The following is a 27,611-nucleotide window of genomic DNA, read 5'->3' on the forward strand; positions in this document are numbered from 1 at the left end:
GGAAGATAAAAAACATCTGCTGATCCAGGAGGCAGCCAGCGACCGACTCGCAGGGAATTCTTGACATGGGAAATAATTACGAAGCTGAAAGGATAAAGTGTCGTCAGCCCACTGTCTGTCTCATGCCTCCAACCCCACATTTTCCTTGGGTCAGAGAACTCAACAGGCTCTGCTCCATTTGACCAGCAACAGAAAACACTTATTTTTAGACTGATTTGCAAATGAATTTCTATTTGCTAGATTTTACATAGACTGTGTACATGTGCCAGCTAATCCACGTTGATGGATATATTCACGGATTCAATACCTATTTACCAAGTGAGCGACTTCTAGAAGTTTTGGACACTATGATGCTTAAGAGGAGAAAGTCCCTGGCCTCGAAAATAAGTCAGCCATCACATTTAGAGGTGAAGGTACTGAAGGAAAATAAAGTAGGCTGAAAAGAGTGGTCAGTATCAGAGGGTAAACTGTTTTGATAAGGTAGCCATGAACGTTCTTTTTGAGGGTCTCACATTTCAGCAGAAAACTTCATAAGGGAGCCATGCTGGGGGAAGCACGTGTGTTTCTCAGACAGAGGGGACCAGCAGGGAAAGGAAAGGCTCTCTGTAGGTGTCACTTCAGAGTATTTACAGCAGTGGTTTTTATCATTCATTTGATCCACATGGTCTTTAAAAAGAAATGCCAGTTAGTATGTGAACTCTTTGCAAGTTCATACCACAAATGATCATAAAAGCTGAACTGATATTTTTTGCCTAAAAATTTCACAGTCACAGTAGCCATATTTTAAGCAAAAGAATTTGAAATATTCAACAGGAGATCACATGTAAGACGCTCATGAGAACTGCACAACAAAGATTCAGCTCAAATACATACATATAGTTATGCATTTGGATTATCATTCCTTAGGATATGATTAATTCTCAAACCTTTATTTATTCCTTGCAGAATTGTCTGCAAGACTCTTAAAAGTGCTGATTCCTGAGCACAAAACCCCCCAAATTCTAACTCGGTCCATCTGAGCGGGGAGATGTTGCTGTTTAGTCACTAAGCCGTGTCCGATTCTTTTGTGACCCCCATGGACTACAGCGCACCGCATTCCTCTGCTCATGGGCTTTCCCAGGCGAGAATACTAGGTGGACGTTTCCTTCTCTAGAGGATCTTCCCAATCCGGGACTCAATCCCGTGTCTCTCACATTGGCAGGTGGACTCTATAACACTAAGGCCCCTGGGAAGCCCAAGCCGGGAGTAGCGATGTGTATTTAACGGGCACCACCAGGCTCCCCTGTGGCTCAGCTGGTAAAGAAGCCGCCTGCAATGCGGGAGACCTGGGTTCAATCCCTGGGTTGGGAAGATCCCCTGGAGAAGGGAAAGGCTGCCCACTCCAGTGTTCTGGCCTGGAGAATTCCATGGACTGTATAGTCCATGGGATTGCAAAGAGTTGGACACAACTGAGTGCCTTCCACTTTCACTTTTCACCATGCCTCCCCTTTCTCCTGCAGAAATCACCCTGACAGCCTCTCTGTCCCAGACAATGCACAGAGAGCAGACATACCCCAAAGACAGAAATCGGTATCTAATATGTTACTACCCTCCATTTACACTTCTTGCTTTCTTCAAATAGTATCATTCACTACCACTAATGCCAATTACTTTACTGACTAGAATGAAACAAATTCATTCTCTTTTCATGGGGATCCATTCACATTCTCTTAATTTCTAGACTATACAATTTCTGGTTCTCTAATTCAACATGAATTCACTTGCTTTCTCAAAGAAACAAATGGTTGCCCGTTTTCATGTGGAAGTATCAATACTAGGCTCTGAAGGACATGCTGCCACTGACTTGTTTCCTTCAAATTTGGGAGCCAGTTTCACATGCTCATTTGCAAAGAAACGGAAGGAGAAAAAGAAGGACCTAAGTGACATAGCGATCAATGGACCACAGCAAGCTGACTCGAAGTGTGTGGCCAGACGGCGGAGTTGAGCACTTTTCATTTCTCAAAGAGAGAAAGAGCTGTCTTCAGAAGAAGACGGCTTATCACGCTATATAGAAAACCCCAAAATAAGATCTAAGAATTCAGTTGTGTGTGTTTTTAAACTGTGCAATCAGTTCATGCATCTCTATTTATGAGTAAAACCACATCTTCAAAGGGCAAAGTAGGACTTTTATAGAGACGTGTAGAGCCTGGAAAAAAGGAGACTTCCTCTTGCAAATCCCCACTACACCTCTTTCCTTGCTGGGGGCTCTGACTTCCACGTATGTTCCTACAGATATGCTGGCATCACTAAGCGACGTGGCCAAGTAGCAAGGGCTGTGCAGGCCGGACGCATTCTCTCTGTGAGAGTTTCTGACTTTGAACGAGTTATTCTCGTTCAAAGTGGACTAGTTCTAGTGGACTTTGAACATCTCAAAAAGTCTGGCTTGATATTTGTTATCACTAAACTCCTGGGAGAAAAAAATGCCCTCAGCTAATAAGCACCATCAGAAACACAAAAGTTTACATAATTTTGGTGAACGTTATACTTTGGGTACCTGATGCGAAGAGCCGACTCATTTTTCAATAGAAGACCCTGATGTTAGGAAAGACTGAGGGCAGGCAGAGAAGGGGGTGATGCAGGATAAAATGGCTGGATGGCATCACTGACTCAATGGACATGGGAGTTGGTAAAGGACAGGAAAGCCTGGCGTGCTGCAGTCCATCAGATAGAAAACAGTCAGACATGACAGCATCTGAACAACAACCAAGTTGTAAATGGGCACAGGAGTAGGAAGCAGAGCTTGAATTTTGATTTGTGTCAAAAGCAAAAGTCAAGAATAAAACAATTAAGTATTATATTGAATATTTCTCACATCTAAGGTATAGTATTTGCATTATTTGCAACTTAATTCCAGTATTTAAAAGATCCCCAAATAATTCCTGTACAACCTGAGTCAAGTCCATATGCTAAATTTCATTTGCAAATGACCATGATTTATTGAATTAATTTGATGCCTTATATTGGTTTAAATGTTAAAATACATGGACACATCTTCTATACTATAGGCCATGAACCATATTTATTGGAAGGGAAACTATTAATTCATTTGTATTCAATGATGAAACTGCATTGAAGCTAATAATTTCAGTGTAATGGGCCACCTGATGATATAAAATGATTCTATGATGTCTGTTCTGGAAAGCAAAGAATGCCCCCACCCCATTTCATCTTTTTCATAAAACCCTAAATTTTCCTATATTTTGCTGATATAATATAGCCTTGCTCCTATCATGAAGACTACTCACACAGCCTCTGACAACAAATATAACACAGAAGCATTTGCTCCTGTAATTTTCTTGACAAAGTTTCCAATACAACTTATTGTAATTACAACACTTCACCTCACATTTTACTAAATGAAGAGAGTCATCTACTGGACTCAAATGCTTTCCAGTAAGCATGATTAAGGCCAAAATCCCTGGTCAGCGTTATCCCTGTGATTTTATTCCCTTGTCTTGTCTTTCCTCCCTAACCATAATCATTTCTTCCCAAAGCTGTTAGAAAAACGGGCTTCTTTTGTGCAGTTCCTTTTGCACAGGCAGGCACATGCGCAGTAATGAGACAGTGGTAAAGAAGTGTGAATGATGTGGAATCTGATATCTCTGCACCCTGAGGATGGACCATTGCCATTTTTACTTTCAGTCCAGGGTTGCGTGGCTCCACGTCCACACTGAAGGATGGTGTTCTGTGTCACAGTTCACACACAACTCCAAGTAAAGAGCCCGAGGAAACATACCCGTCTAGGATGGCACAGTGGTGCTAGTAAAACACACAAGATGCACAACGTTGATCTGGCATCCATCTCTTTGCTTTTTTATCTCAGGGAAGGTAGGCAGTAGCTCTGAGTGGACCAGCAGATACTGAGATACTGTGTTTCAGTATCTCTCAAAAAGTCCCCTGATTAATATTTAGGTGCTGACTCAACAGGTTTGGGGAAAAGTCTGAGGTCCTTCATTTTAAACAAGTTCTTGGGCAATTTGGTGTTGCTGGTCCACAGAACGCCCTGTGAGAAGCCAGGATGTACTGATTTAGCTCTGCTTGTGTATCTCAGTTGCTAGACGTTTTCAACCCTGGCATACTTCTAGAGCCCTGGACACACTTTGATATCCACACAGACACTCTTCTTTATCAACAAGGTGGATAAAACTCAATGAATATAATTTTATTTCTCCACAGCTACTTCTCAAAACCCCATCAGTGCAATGTTCCCACAGTATATCTGGAGTCTGGCTTCAGACCCAATTGCCAGGGATAATTATGAATCTTTCCAAAAAAAGAATCCAGGACTAGGTGCTCCTGACCCATTGTTTTTGCTATATCAAGAGGTAAAGACAGACCGGCTGCAAGGGAGGGGAAGTCTTCATTTGATTTACAAAGACTGACTGCTGTGGGGAGACAGGCCGAACACTCAGTTTTCACTTTTGTGCATGTGGTTTTTGCCCAAAGGGCACAGATTACATTCTCATTGAATGGATAAGGAGAAGGGTTGCATTAGATGAAAGTAGGCTCAGGTATGCAATTTTCTTCATAAATCGCTTTAAATATTTGGAAAAATATCTGGACTAAGATGTTCTGCATCTCAGCATCTTAAACAGAAGACCTTTCCTCAGATTGTATTAGGTATATCATAGGCAGAGGTTCAAATTCCTTTTCAAAATTACATGTGTGCATGCTCAGTCATGCCCAACTCTTTGCAACCTCATGGATTGTAGTCCACCAGGATCCTCCGTCCATGGAATTTTCCAGGCAAGAATACTGGAGCAGGTTGCCATTTCCTAATCCTTTTCAAAATTAGATATTTGCAAAAACACAAACTTCAAATATTTTCCTTGTATCATTTCTGTACTGCTTTCTCTGTTCCTCCAATACCCACCAAATGGCCTTAGTGATAATTCAAGAAGTAGGCATCATTAACTCACAATACAACTTGGGGTGGGGGGAACAAGCAAATAAACTGTTTCATAGATTAGTCATTTTCTATATTTACATTGTATAATTTATGTATATTTCTTTATTAAAGTTTTATTATTTTAATCAACATAATACTTGGCATATGAAAAAAGTTTGAGAGGAAAGGAATTATTCTGTGTAATAAACAGTTCCAAGGACTAAAGTTCTTCTTTGATTCTTTTCTGGTTAAAAGCTTTTAATATGTGTATGCATATGAGTGTGTTTTAGAATCCAATTAGCCACTGAACTATATATGAGTAATTACTATTTGAATACTGGTTATATTAAAACATTAATTCCCTAATAAATGCATGATTGATGAGACCTACGTATAGTTATAATTCTCCCACCCACCTTTCGTCTGTTACTTTAGAAATGGTTATTAAATCACCAATTGCTATGGTACAATAGTGATGTTACAAGGTACCTTCTTAGTACAGAAATTGGTACTCACTCTTCCAGTGCAAAACAAATACTACATCTGCTAGAAGAATGTCAAGGTGAAGGGCCTGTCTGGGACAATGTCAACCTCAACCAGCTACTGACTCAGCCACAGAGGGGACTGTGGCATGATCTGCTTCTAACCAGCTGAGCTTATGACCTGAATGAATGTGAGCGTGCGTGTATATGTGTGTGTGCGCACTTAACTCCTAGGAAAGGGTTGACTTCTTTAAGATGCTGCCAGTCCATTCAAGGAGAGCGAAGGCTAAAGACTGAAACACCAGGAAATACAGACATCATTCCAGGTTAGGACAGACTCCCCTTCTTCGACAGCATAGCATCTGTGGGCCCAGGCGCCATCCAGGAAGCCAAACAGGAAAAACCAAGGCTATCAAGCCTGTATGAAGACTGTTGTTCAATCACTGTCGTATCCGACTCTTTGTGACCCCACGGACTGCAGCACACCAGGCCTCCTTATCCCTATCTCCTGGAGTTTGCCCAAGCTCCATCATGTCCATCTGTGTGAAGATGATTACAGCAAACAGAAATTCCAAGAGCTGCTCAAGTCCACTGTGTGAAGACCATTAATGGTTTTCTTTGGGTTCCTTTCACTATCAAGTCTGGGGCTTCCTGGGCAGGTCCTTGGTGTACACAGATGCCACAGAATAGGCACTGTCTGTTTGTATGATCATTCGCATCTTTGGAGTCAGACATAGAGAGTGGCGAGCTCTCCAGGGGAGTCTGTGACATTTCAGAGATGGCTGTCTGGGTCTCTGCTAATATTTCAACTGACGCCTAAAAGCATAGGAAGCCACTTTCCAAAGCTTTGAGAAACTCAGTGGTGAGAGAACAGGTGAGAGAAAAAAGTGTACCTTATACACTTATGTGGGCTTCCCTGGTGGCTCAGAGATTAAAGCGTCTGCATGCAATGCGGGAGACCTGGGTTCGATCCCTGGGTTGGGAAGATCCCCTGGAGAAGGAAATGGCAACCCACTCCAGTCTTCTTGCCTGCAGAATCCCATGGACGGAGGAGCCTCGTGGGCTACAGTCCATGGTGTTGCAAAGAGTCAGACACGACTGAGCAACTTCTATTACACTTATAGCTTCCCTGGTGGCTCAGATGGTAAAGAGTCTGTCTGCAATTCAGGAGACAAGGGTTTGATCCCCAGGTGAGGAAGATCCCCTAGAGAAGGAAATGGCTACCCACTCCAGTATTCTTGCCTGGAAAATCCCATGGACAGAAAGAGCCTGGCAGGTTACAGTCCAACAGGCAGCAAAGAGTCGGACACGACTGAGTGACTAACACTCTACTTTATTCATTTTTAATACTCATTGAGCCAAGTTTTTCTGTTAGCTGTTGGCAATTTTTCCATCCTCCACTCACCTTGAAGAGAACCTGGTATGTCTTTGTGTTCATACTTCACTTCATTCTACGGGTGATTTTCAATTACTGATGGGGCTTAACACTTTCACCAATTAGTGAGCTCTATAATAGTCGAAGAAACTTGTTGAATGTCGACTAGATGAAGTGTGATGAGGAGTTCTGAAATATGCAGAGGGCTCAGTTGCCCCAGGGAGCCTGTTAACCCACTTAAATAAATGCTCTGCCTCTTCTGGTTGCAGGAAAATTCAGTATACATTCTTTTTTGTATCAAAGTCAGTGCTTTCATAATAGACATATAGATCTGCTTGAGATCAGCCTTTAGAGATTTTAGGTATTTCACTTTAGTTATTTCACAGCAAATCAAACTTTATCCATATATAAAGTATACATATATATAGACACATATGAGTGTACTTAAGGGTATCCCTGGCGGCTTAGACAGTAAAGAATCTGCCTGCCATGCAAGAGACCTGGGTTTGATTCCTGGATTGAGAAGATCACCTGGAGAAGGGAATGGCAACCGCACTCCAAAACGCTTGCCTGGAGAATTCCATGGACAGAGGAGCCTGGCCGGCTACAGTCCACGGGGTCGCAAAGAGTCAGACACGACTGAGCGATTAACACTTTCACTTTTCACATATACACAGACACAGATGAGTGCATAGTGTTTTTCGTCAAATACTTTTTTAAAGATTTTTTTTTTTTAACGTGGACCATTTTTAAAGTCTTTACTGAATGTTACATATGGCTTCTGTTTTACGTTTTGTATTTTTGGCCGCTAGGCATGTGAGATCTTAGCTCCCTAATGAGGGATCAAACCCACACCCCCTGCATTGGAAGGTGAAGTTCTAACCACTGGACCACCAGGGAAGTTCTTGTCATTTATTTAAAATATAGATAATAGGCAGAAATTAAATGTATTATACATGACATATATATTCTGCGTAACATGGACTACAATATATGACCAAGTTTTTAAAATTACAAAATGAAACTAACATGACCTTGTAAATAGCTATACGTCACTAAAATAATTTTTTTTTAATTTTCTTTTTTTTTTCCATTTATTTTTATTGGTTTGAGGCTAATTACCTTACAATATTGTAGTGGTTTTTGTCATACATTGACCTGAATCAGCCATGGATTTACATGTGTTCCCCATCCCGTTCCCCCCTCCCACCTCCCTCTCCACCCGATCAAAAAATCATAAAAATGCCCATTGGTTAAATATCATGGCAGAAAGGATTTGATGCAGGTTGGGTCGCAAATAAACTCCATTCTGAAAGCTTTTGAGTTATTAATTGTTGGAGGCTATTTTCACAGCTAGTAAAAGTTGGTTCTCTATATAATCCCTCTTGCTTAGATTAAAAAGAAAAAAAGTATTTAAAAGAAGCTTCATATTTGCTAAGGCAGAGATACTGGTTAACTAGGATTGCTGAACTGATGCAGATGCTTAAAAGTGAGTGGCTACCAGACACAGATTAATCCATACCTATGACCTGAAATGTGTAAGCACCACAGGGAACCCGAAGTACTTTACCCCCAGTGTTCCCTCGACTTTCAGTTCAGAGGCACGAAGACAGAAAAAATTCACACCAGGGGTCAGACGCCAGCCAGGCTTTCTCATTGCTGGGTGCTGGCGACCCCCTAGGAAACCTCTCTGTTACTTCTTTCTCTGATTCAGCATTATATATGAGCATTTGCCAGCAGACTGTTTCTACCAGCCGTCCGTGTGATCAGCAGTACTGAAGAAATAAGTAACTTCTGAGTCCAGGACCAGGGAACATGTGGCTGCACATTACCTGGCCCATTTTTCAACAAGGGAAAAGGGAAATATCCTAAGAGCTGGCTCATTTCTGGGGTCGGAGAACTTGTCCCCCGCTTTTTAAAAATTACTTTTATTGGAGTATAGCTGATTTACAATGTTGTGTCAGTCTCAAGGGTACAGCAAAGTGAATCAGTTACACATCCACGTATATCCACTATTCTTTTAGATTCTTCTCCCATATAGGTCACTACAGAGTATTAAGAAGAGCTCCCTGTGTTCTACAGTGAGGTCCTTCTTTTACTTATTTATTGTCGGTGGGACTTCCCTGACGGCTCCGTTGGTAAAGAATCCACCTGCAATGCAGGAGAGTCCGGTTCAATTACTTAGGTCAGGAAGATCCCCTGGAGAAGGGAACCGCTACCCACTCCAGTATTCTTGCCTGGGAAACCCCATGGACAGAGGAGCCTGGGGGGCTATAGTCCACGTGGTCTCAAGACTTAGACACGACTCAGTGACTAAACCCCATTTGTTTTTGGTCGCACTGCACAATAGCAGGTCCTTGCTTTAATCCATTCCTTTTCAATCTCCTCACACCCTCACCTTGCCTCCAACCTCCATCATCTCAGTCAGTCCCTTGCCCCGGGATCCTAACTCCAAGTGAAAAGCAGCTTACAAGATGTTTCATACACTTTTAACCAATATCCAACCCATCCCTCCCTAGCTATACCCTCTTCTCCCGTTTGAACCTGTTCAGCGGCACTTTATTAAGCTCAACCTCAAATGCTGCCTCCTTCAGGGACCCTTTCCCCATCCTTCTACCTGGACATGCCTCTCCCTCCAGGGATGTCCCAAGACCCTGGTCCTCTCTCATAGCTCTTGATACCACAAGTTACTTCTGAACTGACACCACTCTACCCCTTCCTGTCAAGGGAGACCCCTGGAGTCATGAGCTCCATCTTATTTAGATGTGAATGCCCAATAGACTGGGCTGATACCATGATTCTGCAGAGTAACAATAGTCATGATTTACTGAGACTCCCTTTTTTTTCACCACACAAGGTTTATTCATCTATGTGTGTCTGTGCATGCTTAGTCACATCTGACTCTTTTTGACCCCATGAACTGTAGCCCATCAGGCTCCTCTGTCCATGGGGATTCTCCAGGCAAAAATACTAGAGTGGGCTGCCATTTTCTCTTCCAGGGGATCTTCTTGACCCAGGGATCGAATCAGCCTCTCTTGTGTCTTCTGCATTGAGCAGGCATATTCTTTACCAACTGTGCCACCTGGGAAGCCCTTATTCATCCATGTGTATGCCCCGCTTAGTCGTTCAGTTGTGTCTGACTCTTTGTGACCCCATGGACTGCAGACTGCCAGTCTCCTCTGTCCATGGGAATTCTCCAGGCAAGAATCCTAGAGTAGCCTGCCATGCTCTCCTCCAGGGGATCTTCCCAACCCAGGGATCAAACCCAGGTCTCCCACACTGCAGGCAGATTCTTTACCGACTGAGGCACCAGGGAAGCCCCCTTATTTCTTATTTATCCATAAGGTATTACTAACAAAGAAAGTCAGTGTGGTCAGGGTACACAGCAGAGCCAGCTTGAGTGGAAACCATGGAAGGATAAGTTGCTTGATCCACAAAAGATTGCATCAGTGAATCCACAGAATGAGCAGAGTTCTCATCAGTACTGAACACTTTTAATATGTAGACATGCAAATCAGCAATTGACAGGCATGATTCTCAATCTCATATGACCTTTGCTATGACAGTATAATGGTTGCAGCACTGTTATCCTCACTATAGGAAACGCAAGCAGTCTCAGAGAAGCCCCATTCTATTTCCCAAACAAGCCTGGCATGATTTCACCTCAGGGCCTTTGCACTGGCTGTTCCCTCTGTCTGGTACATCCAGGTGTTTGCTTAATGGACATCTTGCGGTAGAGAGCTTGGCCACCCTGCCCTCTCTCAATCCTCCCTTCCCTGGCACTCCTCACCACCTAATATCCTATCAGCATCACACCATCACCTGTAAGAGGACAGGTGCTTTGGCCTCTGTTGTTCACAGGTGTGTGGTCACACCTGAGGCAGCACCCAGCACAAGATAAGTGGTCAGTAAAGATTTACTGGGCTCAACCAAGCTATCCAGGGTCATGGAGCTGGCAAGTGACGGAATCAAGATATGCGCACACGTCTATCTAGCTCCTCAATCCATGCTGGTGACCACTGCCTCCTGTATTTGTGAAACTCTACAGGACTGCAAGTAAATTCATTACTTTCATTCATCTTTCTACTTGTTCTGTTTTTAAATATTGAGATTACACAGACGCCTCTGGAATTTCCCCAATATTCATGATTGTCCACATTCATGTGTTGAGTCCCATCTTTCCTGCTACCCAGCTGTCTCCCCACCCTGACTCCTTCAGAGGCAACTCTTTATAGACCTTCTGGTCAGTATAAATTGCTTCTCTGGATACCATGCTTTCCTCTTGCTTTATGCCCTTATTTAGCTAAGAATACATCATCCAATTGCGGTCACATTTAGGAAAGGGTGCCTAGGAGACAGATTTCATGAGCACTTGCAAGTCTGAAAATATCTCATACTCTTTTTTAGAGATGATGGATAATTGAGCTATGCATAGGTTTTCAGTTCAGCTGCTCAGTCATGTCCGACTCTTTGAGACCCCATGGACTGCAGCACACCAGGCTTCCCTGTCCATCAACTCCCGGAGCTTGCTCAAACTCATGTCCATCAAGTTGGTGATGACATCTAACCATCTCATCCTCTGTCATCCCCTTCTCCTCCTGCCCCCAATCCTTCCCAGCATCAGGGTCTTTTCCAATGAGCCAGCTCTTCGTATGAGGTGGCCAAAGTACTGGAGTTTCAGCTTCAACATCAGTCCTTCCAATGAACACCCAGGACTGGTCTCCTTTAGGATGGACTGGTTGGATCTCCTTGCAGCCCAAGGGACTCTCAAGAGTCTTCTCTGACACCACAGTCCAAAAGCATCAATTTTTCAGTGCTCAACTTTATAGTCCAACTTTCACATCCATACATGACTACTGGAAAAACCACAGCTTTGATTAGATGGACCCTTGTCAGCAAAGTAATGTCTCTGCTTTTTAATACGCTGTCTAAGTTGATCATTGCTTTTATTCCAGGAAGCAAAGTGTTTTTTAATTTTATGGCTGCAGTCACCATCTGCAGTGATTTTGGAGCCCCCCAAAATAAAGTTTCTCACTGTTTGCATTGCTTCCCCAACTATTTGCTATGAAGTGGTGGGACCTGATACCAGGATCTTAGTTTTTTGAATGTTGAGTTTTAAGCCAACTTTTTCACTCTCCTCTTTCACTTTCATCAAGAGGCTCTTTAGGTTGAAACTTTTTTAGGGCATCACCTGAATGTTCTTTTTCCTCCAGCGTCACTACTGCAAGTCAGGTGCCATCTGTCTTATTCCTCTCCAGGGGTTTCAGAGTCTTTTTATGTTGGTGTTATGAAGTTTCATGATGCAGAAGATGAAATATTTTCTATTCCAAGCAAAGGGTATTTCCTAGGAGGACACAGGTCCCTCGGCTCTTAGGAATTGCTCTGCATTACTCCACTGATAATTTGCTTTTCTGCATGTTTCTCTCTGAGGCTGCAGTGATATGTCAGATCTCCTGGGTTTGTTCCTTTATGACTCTTGCTGCAGTATTCTCTATCTCTTTCTCTTTATATGCTGCCTTCCCAGTGATTTCCTTGACTATTTCCCACTCGTTCTATCAAATTTTTTAATGTAGTAGTTATATTTTTACAGCCCCCAAAAGATTTTCTTGTTCTTTGATCCTTTCACATATCAACTCAATTCTTTCTTAATAAATATAAGATCTTCTTAAATCCTTCTCAGTCCTAAACCTAAAGTTTTAGCTTGTCTCTCTTCATCCCGCGCTCCCTTTTCTATAAATCATCTCTGTTTCTTCCAAGAGACAGTTCACTTTCCTGGGTTTCTTTTTCATGCCACTAATTGACCCAAATTCCTTAGTAATCCTTGGTAATTCCTCATATTTGAGAAACAGAAACCCAGGGCCAGCTTCTTCTGCTACGGCATGAACAGAAATGCTTTCCACTGTGTGTCTTTGTATTAGAACTGAGGAGAAGAGTGGAGCCTACGGGCTGGCCGTCCTTCTGCAGAATGAGACAGCGGACGGCAGCTCCAAGCTGGTGGGTGTCAGCTCACCACCCCACAAGCCTGTATGAAGTGAACTTCCTCTAGGCCACCAACTGCCATAACTGAAGTCTAGCTTTCTCAGGCAGTTTGTTCAGCTTCTTCAAGAGACCACGCCTAGTCTTCAGCCTGGAGTAAGCACTGGCCACCAGGTCATCTTGGTAGGAAGGAGGGGATGAGATGGGAGGAGGGAGCCACGGTCTCAAGCGCTGACTTTAAATCCCTCCATCTCAAGCCTCACTTCTCTCCAGCACCCCAGCTCTTAAGGTTGAGCTTGTCCAAGCATTCACACAAGACAGCTAGTCCACCTCCGAGGCACAGCCGATTCCCGGGAGAAACTTCCACATTTTCATTGCTTATCACTCCTATCTATTTTGCTTTCTAGAACTTTTTCAATGACTTGCTTGTTGGTGACACCCACCTTCCAGTCTCTGTTCTGTCACTTCTGTGACTTCATTCCTCGTTGTATTTAATTCTGTACTCTTTATTTCAGAGGGTCTGAGGCTCGGAGAGGCTAATGAGTGGAGAGTCATGTCACCTTAACTGTTGTGCAAGGTTCAGTGTCATTTTTAAAACGTACATGTTCCCAGTTAAATTACAGCATGATCAACATTGTGTAAGTATCAAACACTGAACAGGCCAGCCTATAAGGCTACATACATAAAGATGCTGCTCTCAAAAGAACAAAAAGATCTGTTCACCCTATTTTAACTAGCAAGGTCACTAGGCGGTAGAGAGAGAAGGGAAGATACTCATTTCCAGGAATCAACAAAAAGGAACCCGTCTGGAAAGCCTTTGTGGCCCCTAGCATCCCAAACATTTACTTCCTGATCCAGCTACTCACTGTACAGAAAACAGGTGATAAAAGGATACACTCCCTGCTGCTTATCTGATCTGAATGGACATCAACTGGACAGAAATCAGACACTATGTTGCAATCAGATGCTGCACAGAGTGGTTTTCAAAGGAATGTCTTGGAGTCTGGGTCTCCAGGCAGAGGGAGGCAGTTAGGGAACAGTAAGTAGAGAGGAAGTTTGCTGAAGAGATTTTAGTACCCACCCTCCTCGGAGAGAGCGGACCCAGGGGACCACTCAGATAAGGGTTCCCTGCTATAAACTGGGATCCCAGAATTGTAGAGAGTAAATGGCTGGCTGGCTGAATAATCACTTTGTTGGTGGAAGCTAGAGACAGTCCACGAGTAGGAATCAGTCCATTCTCCCCCTAAGTGCTCTGAGGGGCAGGATGGCTGAGTGCATAGTGCAGGAGACAGATCTATTTTACATTCTGAGCCAGGAAAAGATGCTTGGGTGGGGCCTGGGCTCTGAGAGCATGAGGTTCTGATGAAGGGCTGGGACTGAGGAGTGTGGCTAGTCAGGAAATCACTGGAGCTTCTGCAGTTGAGGAGCGGTCCCTAGGGAGGCAGAGTGCCAAAGAACCCCAGGAAGTTTCGGCTGACAGCCAGCCGTAAACCACTTTGGAAAGAAGATTAAACTGTTGATTGATATCACAGGCATATCACATTCTAACTAGTAAATCTAAACTGGTTTTTGTTTTTTTTTTTAGCTTAAGGGGGAGTTGGAAGGTCCACAAGAATTGTTCAAGTATAGGAAATGCAATTTAAAAGGGCAGAAGCAGCCAGATATCACATTGCATTCTGACCATGTCCCAAGCACCATGTGATAAACAAACTTGCTTATTACCTGAGGAGACCTCGGGTTTCCTCTGAGAAAACTGACAGCAGAGACTGCAAAGCTTTTAAATAGGATTAGGCTTTTTTTTTTTTTCTTTTTCTTATAACAGGTGCACCTGAAAATATTAACAAATCAGGGAATGAATTGGATCTCCAAGAATGTGGAATGTGAGGTTTATAGTGTGTGATCCCCTCTGAAGAGTGAGTTTGATGTCTCTTTGGCGGGGGTACAAGAGGGACAAGCCTGGACAAATTCCTCTCCCTATTAGGTCAGTTTTGATGACAATCATTGGCTAAGAATCTTCATTTAATCCATTTCATTTTTACCTAAAAATAAGCTTCTGATGTTTGACTTAACTTTAATATGTATTTACAACTCAGATTTCTATTTTTAACAGGATTAATTTTGCTCTAAACCAGAAAATGAAAGGATTATGTTATCTGCTGTACAGAATTGAACAAAAATTGGTACTGTAGTCATAGTCAACAGGATGTTGACACATTTTTGAGACATTTCTGCTTCTTCAAAATCACTAGTCATTTAAATAAGTTGAAAACTTGTATGGTATTTTTATGTCCTTGGTGTCTTTCTTCAATAACATACAACACCTCTGACCTCCAATACTTGGGCCACCCTATGTGAAGAGCTAACTCATTGTAAAAGACCCTGATGCTGGGAAAGATAGAGGGTGGGAGGAGAAGGGAGGCAGGATAAAGGATGAGTTGGTTGGATGGCATCACCGACTCAACGGCCCTGAGTTTGTGCAAACTCTGGGAGACACTGAAGGACAGGGAAGCCTGATGTGCTGCAGTCCACAGGGTTGCAAAGAGTCAGACAAGACTTAGCAAATGAACAACAACAACTATATACCATGTGTATTGAAGAGTATAGAGATGCTGGATTCAAAGTGATAGTGATGGGAGCTTCAAATTGCATCCCTGTCACTTCCAGCCAAGGTGACTCTGGGTAAAGGATTTATCATTGATGATACGCATCAGTTTTCAAACCTGTACAATGGAGGTAAAAATCACACTGACCTCATAAAGTTGTGGGAAACAAGAGACATGTTATTCTCCTGGCACCTAAGAAATGACACTGACCTACACTTCTGACTTATCTCTTTCTTTTGCTTGGGTTCCTGCTCTACTCCAGAGCAGGAAATGGCAACCCACTCCAGTGTTCTTGCCTGGAGAGTCCTGTGGATGGAGGAGCCTGGTGGGCTGCTGTCCATGGGGTTGCATAGAGTCAGACATGACTGAAGCGACTTAGCACGCAAGCATGCATTGGAGAAGGAAATGGCAACCCACTCCAGTGTTCTTGCCTGGAGAATCCCAGGGATGGAGGAGCCTGGTGGGCTGCTGTCTATGGGGTCGCATAGAGTCAGACATGACTGAAGTGACTTAGCAGCAGCAGCTGCTCTACTCCTAGGCCTCTGCACTTGTGGGAGGCATCTGGGCTCAGTCCACGGACCTCTTCTCTCTAAACTTACTTCCTATGTAGAAACTGCTTTAAGATTCTCAGTCTCAAATACCATCTACTTACTGATGACTCCCTGATTTTTTATCTCCAGCCTGGGCTTTCCCCGGAACTCCAACTTGTGTATCCACCTGTCTACTTCACATGTGCCTTCTGATAGACAGATGTCCCATCTCCAAACTGCCTCCAAACCCAACCAGATGCTTCTGCATCCTGTCCCATCTCAGCCAGTGGTTGATTCCATTCTTCTGGTTGTTGAGTCGGAGGTATCCTTAAGTCATCTCTCTCTTACCATCATCACCTAGTCCATCAGACAATCTGGTCAGCTGGGCTCTATCTACAGACCCAGGACTACACGACTCCTCACAGCCTCCAATGCTTCCATGCTGGCCCCCACGCCATCATCACCTCTTGCTTACCTTACTGCAGGGACCTCCCAACTTGTCCTCCTGGTTTTGCCCTTGGTCCTCTCCAGCGTATTCCGTTATAGACTAAGTCACACTGCGTCACTCCACTGCTCAAATCCTCAACAGCTCCCGTGGATAGGGGTATAGTCAGCATCCCGAAATCTTGAGGCCTCCCCTGATCTGAGCTTCCACCCCCACCTTGCTGGTCACTTCACTGGAGTCTGTGTCATTTCTTTGCCCTCTTTCTCTCTGACATACCCTCACGGGTGTCCTTGCCATTCTGCAAACAGATCAGACACACGTCCATTTCCCAGCTTTTGAACTCACTGTTCCTTCTGCTCAGAATGCCCTTCTGCTGGGTATTAATATGGCCAGTATCCTCACTGCCTTCATAATTGACTCAAAAGTCACCTTCTCATTAGAGCTTTCCCTGGTCACTCTGCTAAAAATGCCTGTGATTTTCTATCTTCTCCAGCTGAAACGAGGCCAGGGATTTTGGTTCATATCGATCAATTCTGTTTCCCTAGGGTCCAAATCAGTGCCAGTACATAAGAGGTGCTTAACAAATAATTAAAGGGATTAATGCATTCAACAGTGAAAATCACTATCTATGCCAGTGTTCACACTTCCTAGTCATCAGTGACAAATCTCCAAAGTCACAACCCTGAAAATGCAAAAGCTCTTTTTCAAGCTTGACTTTTAGCTGCACTTTCAATTAGCAAACCAGGTGGCTCCCAACTTTACGATACCTGGAACAGTATCAAGCACACGGATTCAGGTACAGAGTCCATAAACTCCAGTGCTCCTGAGTTCTCACAGTTGTCAGGATCGGTCCCCACACCTTTCATGGGCCAGACTTTGCTAAATTCTAAATAAGGCCAATGATCTCATGCAACCCAAGTATTTATGCAGAGTTATAGAATAATTTGAAACTCAAAAACCACCAGCAGCAATTCGCTTGAAAAAAATCTTCAAATGAATATTTAAAAGTATGCATTTGAAACAAAGTAACTCAAATATTAAAAGTGCTTCTTGTAGCTCCAAAATCAAGAACCGTCAATGGCATGTTGATTCTTTTCCCACCAGGGAGCAAAAAATGGAATCTGGTCAGAGAAGCGAAGAAGGGATGGAAATGAAGAGGTAAGTGAAAGCACATGGGCTTGTGATGAGCACCTGAAGGTCCCTTATTTCTGGACAAAGACTCCTTACTCTCTCTCCCTCTCTCTCTCTCTCACTCTCTCCCCTCCACCGCCCAACACACACACATCATATCCTCAGACACATTCACTCCAGATTATCAGAGGATAAACGATCTCCTAAACAGTTGCATGCATGCGAAGTCACGACAGTCATGTCCGCCTCTTTGTGACCCTATGGACTGTGGCCCACCAGGCTCCTCTGTCCATGGGATTCTCCAGGCAAGAACATTGGAGTGGGTTACCATGCCCTGCTACAGGGGATCTTCCTGATCTGGGGACTGAACCCATATCACTTGTGTCTCTTACATTGGCAGGTGGGTTCTTTATCACTATCTCCACCTGGGAAGAAGCCCATACACTTTTAAAACCTCTCCCTTGGTTTTCCTGGTGGCTCAGTTGGTCAAGAATCCACCTGCAATGTGGATCCAACCTAGGTTGGATCCCTGGGTTGGGAAGATCCCCTGGAGGAGGGCATGCAACCCACTCCAGTACTCTTGCCTGGAGAATCCCCATGGACAGAGGACCCTGGGGCGGGGGGGGCGGGGGCGGGCATCTGTGGGGCTGCAAAGAGTCAGACACGACTGAGTGACTAAGCCCAGCCCAGCACTTCATTCAGTGACATTAGGAGCAGTCAGGCTCTCATCCTGCCCCATCACACCTGCCCCACCAACTCCCACCCCCCCACCCCCCCACCTCTCCACCAGACACACACTCCCTATTTTTCGTAATGTGATTGAGTGGAACCCCCCCCAAGTTTAGCACGTCTAATCATTGGGACAAAGAGACGGAAGTTAAGTCTCCTAGTTTCTTTCCCTGGGTCTCTGCAGGGAACAGATGGGATTTTGGCAAGTCACTGGGACCCTCTAGGACTCAGCTGCCTCTTCTCTCTGATGGCTGGGAAGAGGGTCCAAGGGCCTGAGTCTCCCACAAACTCCCCAGGTCCCCACTCCTTGCCATGATCCAGAAACTTATTTTGCAAACTTCTAAAACAAAGTTTCCAAACTTATCTAAACTACGTTTCCATACAGGTCTCCCACGGCCCTCTTCCGACCAGACTGCCACTCTTGAGTCCCTACGTTACAGGCATTTGGATGCTGGCACTAGGCTGACATCATGAGTGTTACTTCCAAAATTCTATTAAAGAGAGAGAAGGAGTGTGTGAGAGAAAAAGCATACCTAGCATAACTTGGGGGCAGCAGAATTCCTGTCTGCGTCCTGTTATGCCAGACCAGTCCACACCGGCGATTACTGTGTGAATTTAAAAAGCCCTTGGACACCTGCCTCCCGTATGCAACAAGTTCCTTTTCTTTATCCTATTCATCTTTACAGGCATCCATTTATGTCAAGAAGGGGAACATATGAGAGCAGCATCTGTTACTAGAGTGACACAGCTACCAAATACTTTGATAAGAGGGAAAAAAAAATCAACAATAAATCTGGGGTTGTTGTCAGGTGTTTTAGGAGACAAAACATTAGTCTTTCAATCACAGTGTCTTGTTTAAGCTGAACATATGGTGTTAACCAGCAGTGAATCCCCAGCTCAGCCTGGTCTTCGATGGGCATAAGGACCACAGAAATGTCACCTCATCCAAACTGGCAAGGAAAAGCAGGTTTCATCCCCAAACCCCGTTGAGCCCAATTTCCCCACCCCATCCCTCTTAATAAACAGGCAACACACTCAAGAGACTTCATCGTTGGTTACTTTTTCCCCCATTGCTGGGATCTACACAATCTCAGTGGCAGGTCTGGAAGGAAGCGCCTTTCATTTTCCCAGTAACCACACTTAGACAAAACATAATCATTTTAAGCCACCACAAAGTAGTAAAAATTTCAGGCAATTCATCACAGGTAACTTTTTCGACTTTTCACGACTACTGAAATCTTTGGAAGTTGGATGTCTGCTCTATAGGTAAGAAAATCCCTTACTTTTTCTCTGCAACTCAATGCAGAGAACTACAGGTGATCCTAGAAACACTGTCGTTTTTATTCTCTGTGCTCTTTTTTCTGGATACATTCAACAGGTCTTTGTGACTGCTTATTAAATTTGACTTAAAGGATGGATATCTGCCTATTGAGGGCGGGGTGGCAGGGACAGAGAAAGCGAGAGGGGAGACAGAGAGACAGAGACGGAGAGACATAAGAAAACACTCGAGTTTGCGAGAATGCACGACTTCCAAACAGAAGCGACCGGTAGATTTGAGTTCAGATGCTAGTTAACACAGCCGGTCTAGGGACGCCCTCCGCTTCCCTGCCTTCGGAGGATGCTAAACACCTGCCCACCGACAAGCCCAGCCCGAGTCTGCTCCAGTCCCCGCCGTCCGTCTGCCTGCCTCCCGCACGGCCCCCCAGCGCGCGCCCAGACGGCCCCCCGGGGGGTGGGGGTGCCGAGCGGCGGGCCCGTTACCTGCCAGGCTGCCCGGCCTCTGGAGGGTGGCCGTGGCATACAGCTCCTGCGAGTGCTTGCCGTAGGGCTCGGACGCGTGGACCAGGCGCTTGGTGGGCGACAGGGTGGCGTACGTGCCGATGGCGGAGCTCAGCTGGTGGATGGGCGAGGAGGAGATGGCGGACTGCACGGTGGGGGGCGAGGTCACGCGGATCGGGGACAGGCCGGCCGAGGACACGACGATGTTGATGGGCGAGCTGGTGCTGTAGGACTTGGCCAGGCGGCTGGGCGACTGCTTGGGCGAGGAGCCGCGCGCCGGCGCGGCGTAGGCGGCGCCCTCGGGGGCCGAGCCTCCGCGCTGCAGCTTGGTGGGCGAGCCGCCCTGGGGCGCGGCCAGCGGGGAGCCCCCGCGCGGGGGCGCGGGCAGCGTGGAGCTGGAGTAGTAGAGCGCGGCGGCGGCGGCGGCGGCGGGCTGCGCGTCGGGCAGGTGGAAGGCGCTGCCCAGGCTGGGCGCGAACGGCTCCCGCGGCGGCGGCGGCGGCGGCGCGGGCTCCGGCCCCGCCAGGTGCCCCGCGCGGCTCGTGGTGCCCTGTGCGCGGGAGAGCAGAGAACACGCGCTCTTAGCCAGCGGGAAGCGGAGGGAGCCTCCCCGCGCGCCCCGAGCCGCCCGGCCCCGGCGATCCCCGGGGCGGCTCGGGGCGCGCGGGACCCGGGAAGCCGAACCGCGCGGCGTGGGGGGTGCGGGGGGAGACGCGGGCGCCCCTCGAGCCGCTCGGGAGGGGGGCTCATCTCCCCCCGCCCCCAAAAAGAAGGGAAAATCGGAAAGCAAAGGGCGGCTGACCAGGGGATGGGGGACCCCCTCCGACAAGTGGGACGCGGATGCTGCTTATACATCTCAGAGGTTTCTGGAAGGGCAGAGGCATCGCATTTTAGCCCCCGGAAGCTTTGAAAAGGTCACTCAGCAGGTTACCTGAAGGCAATCAGGGTCTGTTCCTTTGAGAAATTCGGGCGTTCAGCCTTCGCTCCACCCCCCCACCCCCTCACTGCCCCCCGACCCGCAAGGGCATTTCACCGGATACAGTCTCTGCCTCTGGGATTGACCAAGTCGCATACTTATCTGGAGAACCGTAAGAAATAAACATAACTTCGTGGAGTTTATTCTGTTGTCATTTTCCCCTTGACTCTTCTTTGTGGATAAGTTAAAAGGAGGGGGAGATAATGAAGTCGGAATAAATATGCTTGGGCTTTCAGGCTTTACAAAAAGCATGTCCAGAGGAAGCAGAGCGATTGTAAATGGCCAGACTTTAAAAAAAAAAAAATAGTCTCCCTTTTCTAGATTTTAACGCCAGGCTCCAAATCTTTTAGCATCTCTCTCTCTCCAGCTCGCTTTTAAGAGCCCCCTGCAGCTGTGTCTTCACACTGAAAGCCAGTTGCCTCTCATTTATTTACAAGAACACAAAAGACAACAAGGGCCGGGGTGGAGCTGGAGAGACAGTTGGAGGGGAAAGCACTTTCCTTGAATCCGGTCCAGAGACAAATTTGCATTCGAATGAAAACACTACATTGTCAACCACTTCTGGGCCGGACCTCTGGGATCTTCCAGGCTTTCCCGGAGGAGCAGAAAAGTTTTTGAGAGCAGGCCTGTGTGAAAAGGAGGTAGGACTGTCCACAGAAAGACAGAAAGTGAGGAAGGCAGTATTTGAAATTAGGGGTGGGAAACAGGTGGGGAGGAGGACCCGAGTGAGATGGAGGGCCGAGGGGGAGAGAGACTGAACAGATGTTTTCCCTTATTAAAAGTTTCAGTTTTGCCTCTCCACCCGCTTTGGAATGGCAACTGGCAAGTAACAGACCGGGCACTTCCATCCGCACACAATGCCAGGTTCCAAATTTTATCTAGAACGTCAGTTTTAAGTGAAGATCTTAACTGCTGCAACATCAAAATCCTCTATTAAGAGTGTCCTAGAGTCTGTTAAAAAACAGTCAGTGTGGGGTGTGTGTGTGTGGGGGGGCACATATTTATTTACACATGAATATATCACATATGTAGGTATACATGATGTATATATTTTATATATTTGTGTGTATGTGTGTGTATCAATCCACTGACGAAGTTTTTCTTCTTGACCAAGTTGTCTGTGGTCAGGCACCTCTGAACTCTCTTCACATCATGGCTCTGCATTGTCCAATTCTAGCAAGAATCCTTCTAAGTCAGTTTAGCCAGAATACCCTTCCCCCTGACATTTCCTCCTAGTAATTATCCATCTACTGACCATCAACCTGCTCCCTGGCTGTGGTGTTTAGTCACTGCGTTGTGTCTGACTCTTTGTGACCCCATGGACTGTAGTCCACCAGGTTCCTCTGTCCATGGGATTTCCCAGGCAAGGATCCTGGAGTGGGTTGCCATTCCCTCCTCCAGGGAATCTTCCCAACCCAGAGGTCGATATTCCTCCTTTTCCTTGTTTTCGACATTGAGCCCACTTCTATAATGAAGTCTCTTCCCCCTGTTGCAATACTTTAAATTTTTTTCCAAAGAGAATGTATATTTATTGCTGTAACTACTTTCCAGTTCTGGTTTTTTCTTCACCATGACAATGTAATTATTTTGACTTTAACAGTAAGAATGAAAGTAAAATATAAGCTCCATGATTTTGTTCAGTGATGAACAAAGAAGTAACTAGAACAAGAAGGATTCATAGCAGAGATACATAAATGTTTCTGGGGTGAATGAAGGGATGGATAACAAAGCTGGTCCCGAGGCTTTGACCGCAGGGATTCCATGGTGGAGAAGCTCTGCACGGCTGCTATGCTCCCCTGGACCCCAGAGAAACAGTCTAGAATCATCCAGAGTCATTGGTGGGGGTGGTGGTTGCTCACATCCAGTTGTGCTTCCCTCTCAAGAGAAGTTCTGAGCATGAAATACACAGCCTGTGTTTCTCAGACCTAGCTGCATATTATAATTGTTGGGAAAGCTTTTGAAGACAAAAAGGAAAACAACTCAGTACTCAGGCTGTATCCACTAGCCATTTAATCCAGAGACTCTGGAGGTGGGAATCAACCATCAGGCTTTGGGGAAGCTCACCAGGTGATTCCAGTGTAGAATCGAATATGAGAATGAGCCAGCCCCAGAGCAGTGGTTTTCCAAGTGTGGTCCCCAATCTATCATCTGGCATCAGAAGCAGCACCCACATCACCCCATCTTTATGGCATGGGAAACTCTGGGGGAGGGGCCCCGGGATCTGCCTTTTATCACATTCTCAAGGTGATCACGATGCTTATTTAAAGTGTGCTAGCCTCTAATCTAGAAGAGATTCTGATTGAGGGCTCTGAAGTGGGCCTCAGAGTCTGCGTTTCTAACAATCTCCTGGAAGATGCTGTCGGGCTGAGAATTACTGCTAAGCTGCGGAGAGTGACCATCTTTCTTTACTTTTCTTTGGAAGCTCTCCTGGGGCCCAAGCAACATTCTGCCATGCAGAACCCAGCTGGTAAGGGACAGAAAAGCCTCTGAGAGGAATTTCTGGGAACCTTTCTCACAGGGGCATGAGGAGGAGAAAGCACCCCGAGGGTCCCTGCTCACAAGAAAGAGCCCCTAGGGTCCCTGAGAGTCCCCTGCTTACAAGAGAAGAAACACTTTTTGTTATGTCTTGGATTTGGATTTATAACATTAATAACCCTATGTGACAAAAATACCCTCTTCCTCAGTAGCATCATTGTGGTTTAGCCGCTAAGTCGAGTCCGACTCGTTGTGACCCCATGGATTGTAGCCTGCCAGCATCCTCTGTCCATGGCATTCCCAGGCAAGAAAGCTTTAGTGGGTTGCCATTTCCTTCTCCAGGGGATCTTCCTGACCAAGGGATCGAACCTGCATCTCCTGCATTGAGAGGAGGATTCTTTATTGTCTGAGCTACCAGGGAGGCCTTCCTCAGCAAGCATAGCTTTCAATAAAATAAATACTAAAGTATACTAATATAAATTGAAACAACATCATGTAGCATTCTAGTATTTAAGTATTAGAATAACATGGATCCTAGGGAAACCTTGGATAAATTGTTAAAATACTTTATTTCTGCTTTTACTATGTTGAAACTTCCAGGTGGGAAAGTGCTAACTCTGCTGAATCTTATTCCTAAGGTTTCTTCAATGGCTCTCAAATCTGTATAAGTTTTAAGAACAGCCACACTAGTTCCAGGTATGTTGACAGGCTACAGCAGCAATTCAAAAACCTTTTAAAATATTGTAGGATCTCTCAGTGAAATTTTGCCCGTAGCTTGTTAATAAGCAAAATATCATAAACAATAAAATTGTATATGCATTTTAAGTTGGTTATTGTCTATGCTGGAAATGTTCTATATCTGTACTGTCCAATATGGTAGCCAATATACGCATGGGCCCTAGATACATGTGCTGGATTTTAACATACATTTAATTTGAATTAATTTAAATTTGGGGCTTCCCTCATGTCTCAGATGGTAAAGAATCTGCCTGCAATGTAGGAAATCTGGATTCGATCCCTGGGTTGGGAAGATCTCCTGGAGGAGGGCATGGCAACCCACTCCAATATTCCTGCCTGGAGAATCCCCATGGACAGAGGAGCCCGGCAGGCTACAGTCCATGGGGTCACAAAGAGTTAGACAGGACTGAGCAACTAAGCACAAGGAAACAATAAAATTGCATATACATTTTAAGATAGTTATTGTCTATGTTGGAAATGTTCTATATCTGTACTGTCCAATATGGTAGCCAATAGATGCATGGGCCCTAGACACATGCACTGGATTTTAACATACATTTACTTTGAATTAATTTAAATTTAAATAGTCAGATGTGTCTAGTGGCTACTTTCCTGGATTGCACAGTTATACAAGGCCCTCTGCAGTTTTTAATAAATAATCTGGAGGTATTATACTCTGTTACATTAGCCTACACAAGAATAAGTGCCTAAGAATCATTCTTTGGCTAAAGAGAAAAATCTGTTTTTTAGCATCAGTTGGACAGAACAGTAATCTTTTAGGAGTTTGTCTCCACCCTTGTGTTTATGTTTTGTTCCATTATATAATTTCTTTTTAGCAACTCTTAGGGATACATTTTAAGATAGCTATACAATTCATAGGATGGTTTATTATGGCCTAGGTCACTGGATTAAAAATAACATAAGCACATTTCAACACACAGAGAATTTCATCTACTTTGCTGTCATAGAAGCTCAATTCCCCATTACACATGTGTTAGCACTACAAATAAAATTGTAAATCCAAAAAAAAAAAAATTAATGATCACTACATCCTACTATAATATTTAGAAATGTGTGTGTACGAGTGCTGAACACTAAAAATTTTTTATGTTGATGATGAGATCCTTAGTAAATGGTGACATAAGAATTTTTGGAAATATTTTGAGAAGATGGAGCCCAAATATTGTCCTGGATCACACAGTATGTATTACTGACCAGGGCAGTTCCTATTGGGATTGTCACTCCCATCAGTCTGAATCAGTCTCAAACCAAAGGACTATTTTAATTGCCTTTTCCATCCCTCCAAAGTGGGGAACCCATCTATGTGAAACTGACAAGGAAGCGGAACATTTTTAAGTAGATGCTCTGATTAAATATTTCCCATAGGCAGAGTCCTGTGCACATTAAATTGCTTGTTGCTCCTTTCTTGCTTCCCATTATGGGAAAATGATCAAGAGAAAAATAAGACGTTACTTCTAATTTCTATGGACATTTTATGTAGATTATACTGCAAAGGGAAAAAAAAAGACTGTGGTTTTTTTTTTTTTTTTTTAGTGAGACATGAATGATACTAACTTATCAAAACTCTTTTATAAGATGAAGTATTTCATCTACATTACAGCTTACATATGAGTGTCAGGTGGGTCAGAGTTAGGATATACTCCAGTTGTGATTTTTACATCATGTGTTTGTATGTCTACATTTGGTATGCTGAATCCCACTGTGTAATTATGCAGTGGATTTATGCCTATTTTACAAAAGTGTTTAAGGGGAGGATGTATATTCAAAGTGTAGTAGGAAGAATATTGAAATAGGAATTTAGGCAATATATGTATTATTCCCATTAACTAGAAGTACTCAGGTTCCATGCAGCAATTCACTCATTAACTCAATAATCCATTAACAAGAGCCTATTATATTCCATGTAAAAATATGAAATTTTCTCTTGAAATTCTCTCTGCAATCCTCCTACATGGAATATTTTATCTTGACGTTCTTTTGGAGATTTAAAAAAAAACTAAAATTTTTGTTTCAGAATACTGTCTGGATCACAATTACACTGTTTTTTATTGGGAAGTTCCAATTCCCAAAACATGGCGCTCTTGGGCCAGAACATGGCATAGACCTTAATACCCACATTGTTGTTTATTGACCTTTTCAGGTTGTATTTTCTGTAAAAGGAGCAGAGATGGCATAAGAGCAATGAGGGGGGAAAATTCTCCAAACTTGGAAACTTATTTAAGCCTCATTCTCTGGGGATTTGGCCATGTGCAAAAAACCAAAACAAAGACCCAACACTTAACAGCCAGTTAACTAGGGACTTGACAGCCTGAACTCTCCAAGGAATCTTGACTTCAGATCATGAGTAAGCAGTATCACCGAGCAAAACCGCGTTTTATAAAGCAGACCCGTGATTTACAAGCAGTCCTTGTGAAGATGCATTTAGACCTGCCAAGTTTCCTGGAATTGTCAGTAAGGCCCCTAACTCTGGGTCAAGGGGAATGTCTGCCCAGAATGCTAGGCAGCTGGGTCAGAGATGTCAGCAATGGGAAGCTGGAACCTGTGCTCTGTGGCTTCGCAGATGGGAGCCTAATGACTAGAGATCAGCAGTCTGCATTCATCACTGTTCATCTTCCTGGCATCACCATCACACTCGTGAACCTAATAAGTCATCTCAGGGTTTCTCTCCTCTGGAGGTGACCCTGGTCGTGGGGATGGAGGTCACTGCCCAGAGTGGTGCTCCAGGACAAAAACAGTGTCACAAGAGGCAGGGAGAGAAAAATAAGGACGAGGCATCAGGCCAGGGTCACAGAAGAGCCCAAACGTGGGAATGTAGCAGTGGGTCTGGTGGGAAGAGGTCTGGCTGGTGTTTGAAGGAATGCAAATGGAGAGAGGAAAAAACAGTGAGAAAATAACAGCAATGACAGGGGAACATTCTTTCGATGAATAAAGAAGCCTGAATAACTTTTGAAACCAAAAAACAGCATCCATGGCTTTATGATGTACATCTTTATGTACATCTTTGGAGAAATCCATTGCCGAAGCAGAAGGATCTGGTAACATGATTTTGTAGTATCAGCTACATGCTCCTGATGAACATGTCTGAGAATGTGTTGAACTCACTAGGGTAAGGCGGTGCACAGCTCCAGCCTTGTACAGGACTATGGACAAAGCCATTTACTCTCACAACTTAAAAACAAGACGAAAGCACCAACTCCAAAATGCCAAAGTCTTAGATGAAATGTGCCTGTAATGTGCCACTAAAAGGAATCTACACCCAAAAAGTAAGTTTTGTGCCTTTGAGTCTCTGGGAGAAAATCAATTTGCTTGAACACTATCATCACAGCTCCCAAAATCTCAATAACTTCTCTTTTGAAACTGTCTTCAGAAGAAAGGCCTCTCTTTAAATAATTCCCGAGACAGAAAATCCTGGTTCTGTGAAAAA

General features: G+C 44.6%; 1 protein-coding gene across 2 annotated transcripts in view; it reads right to left on the reverse strand.

Moving 5' to 3' along the window:
• Positions 1-27,611, reverse strand: part of CTNND2 (catenin delta 2) — a 1,083,336-nt gene that overhangs the window by 424,254 nt on the left and 631,471 nt on the right. For both annotated transcript variants that reach the window (XM_043488912.1, XM_043488911.1), the window contains exon 7: positions 19,960-20,527. In XM_043488912.1, the coding sequence (XP_043344847.1) occupies positions 19,960-20,527 (568 nt within the window). The remainder of the gene's footprint in view (positions 1-19,959; positions 20,528-27,611) is intronic.

Source organism: Cervus canadensis, chromosome 16 (assembly GCF_019320065.1).
Source record: "Cervus canadensis isolate Bull #8, Minnesota chromosome 16, ASM1932006v1, whole genome shotgun sequence".
Lineage (NCBI taxonomy): Eukaryota > Metazoa > Chordata > Mammalia > Artiodactyla > Cervidae > Cervus > Cervus canadensis.